This window comes from Schistocerca piceifrons, chromosome 4 (assembly GCF_021461385.2).
Source record: "Schistocerca piceifrons isolate TAMUIC-IGC-003096 chromosome 4, iqSchPice1.1, whole genome shotgun sequence".
Classification (NCBI taxonomy): domain Eukaryota; kingdom Metazoa; phylum Arthropoda; class Insecta; order Orthoptera; family Acrididae; genus Schistocerca; species Schistocerca piceifrons.
In genome coordinates, this window is record NC_060141.1 from 402,225,766 (window position 1) to 402,236,199 (window position 10,434).

The 10,434-nt window shown below is 36.8% G+C and overlaps 1 protein-coding gene across 1 annotated transcript in view; it reads left to right on the plus strand.

The window, feature by feature from the left end:
• LOC124795869 (hexokinase type 2-like) overlaps nt 1-7,559 on the plus strand; it is a 238,978-nt gene extending 231,419 nt beyond the window's left edge. The window contains exon 11 of the mRNA XM_047259951.1: nt 7,304-7,559. Coding sequence (XP_047115907.1) covers nt 7,304-7,381 — 78 coding nt within the window. The 3' untranslated portion in view covers nt 7,382-7,559. The remainder of the gene's footprint in view (nt 1-7,303) is intronic.
• Nucleotides 7,560-10,434: the final 2,875 nt, after the last annotated feature.

Here is a 10,434-nt window from a genome sequence, read left to right on the forward strand (position 1 = left end):
AAGCAGACTGGTTTTTCACATTTTTATTTTCTTCTTGGCTTGAAACCATAAAAAATTATCACTGAATGACACAGATATATTTTTCCTTTGACTCCTCCTTAAGCATTGCTGTGTTGCTGCTCCAGTTGCTGTTGGTACTGCTACTGCTGCTGCTGTTCTTGTTGCTGTTGCTTTTGTTGCTGTTTCTGATGATAATGATGGTGCTGCTGTTGTTTCACTTATTTCTGGTGTTTGTTGTTCCACAACTGCTGTGCCTTTCTGAGAATTCATTTGGGCTGTTCACTTTCTTTAATAAAATTTCACATTTGTCTTTGAGAAGTGTAGCATCATTGACAGCAGATTTCACATTTGAGTCTCCAGGTAACACACACTTCCTGTCCATGAGAGGTATGACTTTTCTATCACCACACTGCACATTTGGGATTTTATTTACTAGTTCTAAAATGTTTGTTACTATTACATTTTTTCCAATTAAATTTAGATGAGAACCATGTGTTGTGTGAAATCTTTTCCCTAAATTGCTGATCTTCACAAATGTTACATTTTCAAACTGCTTGCAAATATTTTGCATCTCTTTATTTGCAGTTTCAATTTCTTTATGTACACAGGACCATTCTATCAAGTCATAATGGGGTGGCACTGAAAAAACAATAACATTTTTTCCTCTCAGCTCATACAGTTTTCTTTTTAGCAAAATTAAGAGATCTTTTTTTCGTTCCTAGCAACATCATTTGATCCCGCCAGGAAGATGGAGAAGTCCTTTTTGCTCAATGAGGAAATTTTTTCTTGATTCATTGATGTAGCAGCACTGAATTTTGCTCCTGGTTTTATTGTACAATTAAAATTAAAATTCTGACTGCTTGTACGCCAAAATTCAGTGGCTATATTTCGTCCTTGGCTGTCGGCACACAGTTCAATTTTACAGGTACTTTCTTTTCCGAGATTACCTGTTTTCTGCCTACCTTTGCAGTAAGCGAAGTCTTGTTTGGCACTACTTATTATGTCTTTTTTGTTAACACACATCGATATTGTCTCAGCAGAACAGCTTAACGGTGTAAGAATTTTTGTGAGCACTTTCACATATGATCTTTTACTTAACTGCTGCTGAAATATTCCATGTTTTACCTCATTCACAAAGTCGTTTGGTTTTCCACATGGTACACTCGAACTGTTAACAACACTGTCACAATCAGTAGTCGAAAGAGCTTGAAAGTAATTTTCGTTCACTACATTTATGTTTCTTTCACCTCTTTCTGTATCTTGTATTATCTGTTTGTGTCTTTTGTATTTCACTTCCGTCCAAATTTCTGACATATTCGTACTTTCTTGGCACGATTTTGTCATGTTCCGTTCACTTTTTTCTTCTTTAAGTTTCTTGATATCCATCTTCAAGGAACTAATAATAAATTGTAAACTAGACACACGTTTGCTGAGCATACCTATTGTGACTCTTTGATAATGTAGTTGTAGGATACTATGTTTTTCATCTTGTGAAGTGCACAGTTTTACATTTCTGAACATTTAAAGCAAGTTCTAATGTGCACACTACCTTAAAATCTTACCCAGATCTAGCTGGATATTTGTGCATCGTTTTTCAGACAGTACTTCGTTACAGATAACTGTATCATCTGAGAAAAGTTTGAGGTTACTACTAGTATTTTATGCCAAGTCATCAATATACAATTATACAACATGAACAACCAGTGTTCCAACACACTTCCATGAAGCATGTCCGAAGTCAGCTTCTACTTCTGTTGATGACACCCCATCCAAGATGATAAGCTGCCTCTGCCCTAGCAAGAAATCCAGTTAAAAGTTCTGCTTGATACTCTATATAATTATACTTCTGCTCATACACATTGATGTGATTGACTCAGTCTGGGCTGCTAAGAGGCATGTTTTTTAAGTAAGTACCGTTTTGCCACACCGCAGCCGCAGTGCTGCGATTGGCATCCTGCGCATAAGCACTGGGTACCTCCATCTGGTTGTCTAAGCACTGACGCCATTACAGTCTGATTCTTCCTTGTTTATGTTGTGTACTGAGTGTTTAAGATGCCTCCGATAATTGTGAGTCTCGCTGACTGTGAAGTACGAGGCTGTTATAAGATTTCTTAGTGCTAAAGGCCTAAAAGCGATCGATATTCATCGTGAGATCTGTGCAGTTTACGGAGAAAACATTATGAGTGATGGAATGGTAGGAATGGCCACACAAATGTGCATCATGAACAATGGCGTCCTTCAGTCGTTAATGAAAGTTTGGTGCAGGAAGTGGACAATAAGGTGAGAGGAAACAGAAGCTTTATGATTTCCTCCTTGTGGGATGACTTTCCTAATGTTTTTCGTAGTGTTTTGTATGGCATTGTGACCGAGCACTTGAATTACCAAAAATTTTGCGCACATTGGGTACCGAAAATGTTGACAGATGTGCACAAAACCAAACGTTTAGACAGTGCATTGACTTTACTTGAGAGGTACCACAACGACAGTGATGATTTCGTAACCCAAATTGTTATGGGCGATGAAACATGGTTGGCCTACGTCACACCAGAATCAAAGCTACAGTCCATAGAATGGCGGCATTCAGATTCACCCAGATAAGTGAAGTTTCAGTAAACAATTTCTGCCTGGAAAAACATGTGCAAATTTTTTTGGGACAGAAAATGAGTATTGCTTGTGGAATTTCTGCCTAATAATGAGACAATCAATGCAGCATCGTTTTGCTGCAAGACAATGCCCGTCCACATGTGGCAAATCAGACCAAAGATCTCATCACATATTTTGATGGGAAACTCTAGATCATCCTCCGTACAGCCCTGATCTTGTGCCCAGTGACTACCATCTGTTCCTGTACTTGAAGAAACACCTGGGCGGTCAGTGTCTTCAAGACGATGATGAAGTCAAAACAGTGGTGATGCAGTGGTTAACAAGTCAGGCGGCAGACTTCTGTGAGGAGGTTCAAATGGCTCAGAGCACTATGGGACTTAACATCTATGGTCATCAGTCCCCTCTGTGAGGAGGGTATTCAAAAACTGGTACAACATTATGACAAGTGTCTCAGTATTGACAGAAATTATGTAGAAAAGTAGATTAAGGTACAGGCTTTCGTGTAAAAATAAAATTATTGATATATCTTAGCACCTTTTTTTTTTTTTCCAAAACGGTACGTACTTAAAAAACACACCTCTTATATGGACACTGAAAGTTAGTCAGCAAATATAAGTATGAACAGCCCCACTAAAATGGTTCCCTTCATTAGAATTTGCAATAGACTTGATACAAGAACACCCTTTAATCTACAAATGACCACTAGATGGAGCTATTATTATTATTTTAAAGTATGTCATTTGTTTCTGGCAAAACAATAGCAGCCCAGAAATTAATACTGTTGTTTGTTTACAGCAAGTCTTGAAAGATACAGTTTTTTTCTAAAGATCTAACTCAAAAACAATGCCTCTATCACTTTGTTCACCTTTTGGTAATCAATTATATTCATAAAAGAGTGTTTACTATTTGTTTGTAGAATTTCATGTTGAGTACACTTCCTCCATTGATAAATGTTGTGAAAGTCAACCAAAATCAATTGTTTGGGTTTTCCAAAATGAACCAAAATCAACAAAAGTAGTTCATCCGAGAAGCCCCTCCAAGAAAATGTTCGTTTCCTTGATTACATTGAACACGTTGCAATAATTGCTTCAGAGTATCAAAGAACAGTTAACTGCTGAATGATACAGAACAATATATTTACCACAAGTCACCGATGGAATCATGAGAAACAGCTGAGAATGTTACATCTTTCTTCATCATGGCAATGCCAACTGTCACATACTGTCAAACGATCCATTATTTGACACATAACATGACTGAATTAATGTCTCATTGGCCATATTCAGCTGATTAATTGCCTAATGACTTCTTTTTGATCCATAATGTCAAACAGAAAGTGGATAAACAATGGTTTTTATCACATTAAAAAAATGTTAAATCCATCCAAGACCATGTTTTTGAGGTACTATAGAATTTGTTCAAACACATGCAAAAGATTATAAATTTTAAAGGTGAATGTTGTAAGGAACAGTAAGATGGCTGTTAAATTTAAAGGGTACCGAGGTACATATATGTTGATTTTGCACGCAGCATAAGACTACTCCTGAAGCCTCAGTGCTTATCTTGCCAGCCTCCCCCTGACAGATCCTTTCAAGAATGTCAGCCATCATGAAGAATAGTAGTCCACTAGAACAGTGAATTGTCTGCAAAATACTTACTGGCCAATCAAATAACTGAAAGGTACTCTTTTACAGTCTGGGATAATTCTTCTCAGACTGTGAGAATACTCTGAAGGCACACGTGTTTGTTTTTTTCAGTAGCTTTTGGGCTTGACATGAGAAGTGCACTTATTTCATAAATGCTAATGTCAGTGTGTAATTCCATCTTCACATACTTACTGTACAATGTCAAGACTGAAGAGGCCATTGGCACCTGCTTAAGGAGAAAAGGAAACCTTTCCTGCACCTTGTTCCAGAAATATTTGACATCATCCTGTAGCAATATTCGCAGTAGTTTGGCTTGGAACTGAAATCCTTCATGATGCTCTGATAAAGGAAACATAGTCCAATGCAATATCTTCTGCCATTAATGTGTTGAGGAATTGCAAAATTTCTTACACCCATTATTTTTACATATCAAGGAGGACTCCATTCCTATAAGCAAGCTGAAGATTTTTTATTTCTTGGGCTGCAAAGAAACATTTTCTCATGACTCTTCAGGCTTTTCCAGGTGATTTCATTATAAAGCTCTGGGTCTGTCCCAGATAATGTTTTGTAAATCCCGCAATATTTCTTCAAAGTAACTGCTTGAAATTATCAATATTAAGTCCAGAGCCCCTGCAGGGAAATGAACTGTGGCCTTTCATGCATGCACCAAGTCACCAGTGCTGCTGCCAAACATCACTGTGACTGGGAGCCAAACAGAAATTGGTAGCTAGGTGGATCCTCCATTATTGCATTATTAAATTATTAGATTACCAATTATAGTACTGTCTCCTTTATTCCATGGGTCCCATAGATGAAACTGAGTGTATAATCTTTGTCCTCTTGTATATTGTGTGGTGTCATGTACTGTGGCTATTCTCTGCTATTGTATATTTTTCCACTTGGCTCAGATGTATATGGATGTAGTGTACATTACACACATCTTATACTGTACAAGTTGTTTGGCCAATATATGTCATTCCACATTCACAAGGAATCTCATTCCTGAGGGTTAGATCATCTTTGTCATCACCCAACAAATTCCTCAATTTCACAGGGGTAGAGTCCTTAAAAAATTTTGTGTGGTTTACAAAATATGATTTGGTGGCAGACCTCAGAGCCATACATAAAATATCTCAGTATGGGCATTAAATGGCATTAAATGGCTTAAATGTTCTTTATGCATCATCAAAAAATGACAAGACATTTAGGCCGCAAAAACTATTCGTCCACTTTAAGATTTGCGGCAAGTTATACATCACACATTTGAAGAGTAGATTACATGACACTTATTTCATAGACACCATTAGGTGCACTATGAAAGTAGTCTTACTACACTCGACCTCATCAATCTTAACGACCAGTTTGCACATCAACAGAGGAGAAATACTCCCAACTTTCATACCAAGCTGTCATTAATTCATGGTTCTGGGTAGATCCTTTTTGGAGATTTTGTTCCACAGGCACAGAAATTCCATGCATTATCTTTCATTATCGTGTATACCACTAGCCAGAATCATATATGCTCTGTTGGTTCTATGATGCTATAAATAGCATAGAATTCATTGTCTCTCATATTAGCTATTGCTCATCTTGAAATTTTATAGGTTGCTACCATGACAGGTAGCATACCTTGTGGGGCTAGCATTCCTGTAAGAAAGGATGTGGCGGTAGTAAAGCTGTGAGGACGAGATGTGAGTCATGTTTGGGTAACTTACTTGGTAAAGCACTTTTCCATGAAAGGCAAAGGTCCTGGGTTTGAATCCTGGTTTGGCATGCAGTATTAATGTGGCAAGAAGTTTCACATCAGTGCACACTCCACTGCAGAGTGAAAAATTCATTCTGTGATCTGTAAATACATTATGGATGACTTCATCTACTCATTAAGTCTTGTGATCTGCCCTACAAAAGAGTAGATATTCAAACTGAATGAATCTGCTCATTAAATATTTTTTAATTTTTTTCTCTGAGCTCTTGGCAAAAAGTTCATTCTATGCTGACAAACAGTATCAATTATTCTTAAATTTTGAGGAACTGACATTTAAGCTGTCAAAAATTTTCTCATTTAATGTAGCAAACTATTACCAAATAGCTCTGGCATACCTCTTTCAGTTGACAAAAAAACCATCTCTGCTTGAGTGTAGACCACATGTTGAGTTTCTATATTGTGTCTGTGATCATAAATGTAAGGTTTTTTATGTAAAATCTGATTAATCATGTGTTTTTACCCAGTAGCCATGTTACTGTTGAAGAGCAAGAATGTAGATTTCTAAGTGAGACAACAATTGGCAACTTGCTTTAAATGTTGAGAAATGGAAAATTGTGCACTTCACCAAAATGTTAACTGTGGTCTCCTATTACTATGACATCAACAAGTCACAACTGGACCCTGTAAATTCCTCATTGAATACTACTAAGGAAATGAAATCAGTCTACAAAGGAAATTGCGTACAAAACACTAATGTGACCCATCCTAGAATATTCCTCAAGTGTTTGGGACTTGTACTAAATAGGACTTAAAGGGAATGTCGAATATATACAGTGAAGGGCAGCACAAATGATCACAGGTTTGTTTGACCTGTGGGAGACTCTCACAGAGATGCTGAAGAAACTGAACTGATGGACACTTGAAGTTAGATGCAAACAATCCTGAAGAACTGTACTTATAAAGTTCTAAAAACTATAATTGAATTAAGAGTCTGGTGAATCTTAAGAATATTTTACAATCCCATACGTATTGCTCCTGTAGGGATGATAAGATTAAGCTAATTTCAGTGTGCGCAGGGGCATTTAAACAGTCATTCTTCCTGCACTCCATACATGTATGGAATGGGAAGAAGTCATAATAACTGATACATCAGTAAATGCCCTCTGCTGTGCACTTCAGAGTGGTTTACACAGTGTGGACATAAATGTTGATGTAGTTATTGGAGTATTAAGGAAATGCTTGCTCACCACTTAATACTGTAACTGCTGTTTTAATTAGTGTTTCAAAACTATTAGTAGCTATTACTTTAAAATGAACATACAAATTTAAAAAAATATTTGTATTACAGTTCAAGTTAATGTTGTCAGAAGATGGAAGTGGAAGAGGAGCAGCTCTAGTTGCTGCTGTTGCCAGTCGGGGAGACTAACAGCAGTCAGAGTTAAATATTTTTTTTTTTGTTTTAAGCAGATTAGCTTAAATCTGTCTTTTCTCTTGTAGAAAAATTATTTGCCTTAATGTTTTGTGGCCTGGGTTTTTCACCAGCAGATATTGTAAACAATGAGACCACCTCATCTCTTTGTATTAAACAAATGAAATACGTTGAATTCAACTGTATCTTTGTGTAAAGATCTGTATCTAGATAAGAATGTAAAGGAAAAATGAAAACTCACTGCATAAACTGCCTGTAAGTGCATTCATTATGGATGTTTTTTGTGTTGCTGTGTGAGAGTGCTTTAACAGGCTTTCCAGTTCAGCTAAGTGGCATATCATAAGAAAAATATGCTTATTCTCACAGGTGCAACACATTATGTATGTGGCTGGCATACTTGTTGGAACTTACATCAGGAACTCCTACATAGACGCTTTAGGGCCAGTTTAGTACAAAATTAACATTATGTTACAACAGATTAAATTATAAATTAGTCCACAAAAGCAAACAATAATAGTTCATGATTGAAATTGATACAATTCCAACTATGACTACTTTGTTGTGCATGTGCATTGCATTTATGTTCCAAGCATAATGCGTGAGATCTCTCTCTCTCTCTCTCTCTCTCTCTCTCTCTCTCTCTGTCTCATACAGAAATGTGTACCAGCTCATATAGTGCAGATAACAGGCCCAACATTCTAGTCATGTTGTAATCAAAACACATGGCAGTCACTATCCAAACACAACTTTACATTGGCCTGCTAAGCAATTACATGTGACCAGTGAACAATATCAGTGGCTTCCCTCGCCAGAGATAGACAATGCTTCCACTTGTACCTGCAGTAGGATTACTAAACAAGGCAAATCACATTATTATGATAACTTGCTAATATCCACAGGAACTGCCACTTGCAACTCCAAGACAAGCTACACATGACAGATCATAACTGAATGTACTGCCATACTGTAGGTAGTGCTTTCCAGAAATCCTTACAGGGTGTGTGGCATATAATTCACACAGTGAATGGAATGGTCAGTGTGGTCATACAGATGTTAAGTTGGGTTAAAATAATGATAGCTAAGGCCTAGAAAAATGCACTTCTTATCTTTCACTGAAGATAGATTTGTAAGCAAACACTCAAGAATGCCTGTATCACTATTCCTTATGGAATAATGGTCCTTAGACTGACATTAAACAATTTTACAGGCCATATCATGGGCCCAACCATGATGTATTGTTCCAGAAACTGTTGCAATGTTTTTGTTTTCCAGTATTTTTCAACTAGATATACTGATGAAAGGAGAAAATATAAAAATGCTTTATATGAAGCACAGGAAGGAGAATACAGATGTCCAAAAAATAAGATCAACAGGAAGTGCAAAATGGCAAAATAAGAATGATTAGATGAGAAATGTAAGGCTGTAGATGAACAGATGTAGGACTACAGGAAAGACAGATGACATCAAAGGAAAGAGAAGTGCCTTTCTGAATATTAAGGGCTCAGATGGTAAGCCACTACTAAGCAAAGAAGAGAAGGCTGAAAGGTGGAAGGGTTATAAAGAGAATTTGTACAAAGGGAATCAGACTTGAAGGTAGGAACAGTATTATACAAATAAAGGAGAAAATAGATGAAGGTGAGATGGGAAATATGGTACTGTGAGAAAAATTTCACAGAGCACTCAAAGATGTAAGTTGAAACAAGGTGGTATACTTAAAATTTTTGAAATGCTTGGGAAAGCCACTATTCCAACTGGTGTGTAAGACTTGTGAGACAGCTAAAATAACCTCAGACTTCACAAAGAATGTAACCATTTCCATTCCAAAGATGGCAGGTGCAGCAGGTATGAATATTATTGAAATATCAGTTTAATAAGTCATGATTGCAAAAATGATGATTCAAATTATTTACAGAAGAATGGAAAAATTTGTAGAAGCTAACCTCAGGAAAGAACAGTTAGGCTTAAGGAGAAAAGTAGGAATCTGCAAGACAATACTGACTCTACAACTTAGCTTAGCATATAGGCTGAAGGAAGACAGACTTAACATTTATAGCTTTTGTACAGGGTGGCGCAGTTAAAAGTAACCCACCTCCTCCTTGAATGCAAATGCAATATTTTGACTTCTTAAATGGAGTAAATAGCTAAAATATTGGACAGCTTTATGTGATAATTGATTGTTAGCATTCTTCTGTCAGAATTTTGGTTTATTTCTTCAGTAAAGTTAGATGTTATTCTTTTCTGTCTGCAAAATTACGTTCTCAATAACAAAAGAATTGAAATTGTAGAAGCATGTATGGAAACAGGTTTGATTGAGGAAGTTGATGAAATTTTTGGGTTCAAGTGTCAGGATAAAGAACAACCAGCAAAGAGACCACTACAAGGCCTGTATAAAAATTGGCGCACCTACAGATATGTGCAAAATGTAAAATGTCAAAGAATTCCTTTAGTTCACATACTAGAAGTTATTGCAAACATTCATCAAAGAATTATTCAGAGGCCAAAGAAGTCTACATATGTAAACTGGCCCAACAGACACATTTAAGCAGGAGGAGTTGCCAGCGGATATTGAAAAGTCATAACTGGAAGCCATATTGTGTGACAGTTGTGTACCACTTGCAGGAGGATGAAAAAATGTGTGAATTACTGCATGTGGCTTATGAATAACATCAACGATGGTTTGTTAAACACTCTACATGAGTGATGAAGCATGGCTTCATCTTTCTGGTCATGTGAATTCACGGAACACAAGGGACTGGGTAATGGAAAATTAACACTGTGTTTCAGCAACCATTCCATGATGAAAAAAACACATCTGATGTGGTATAACGGGAATGCACATCGCTGGAGTGATATTTTTTGACACTACCTTCAACATAGTTGCATACATGGAAATTTTAGATACATTTTGTGCTCAACTCATTAAATATGAAAGACAATACTACTACTTCTGACAAGATGGGGAAACATGCCATAAGTCTAAGATATCCTTGGAATGAGTTGTAATGGGATGTCCTCCTCTAGCATTACTTTTCCTCAACGGACAGGTCAGT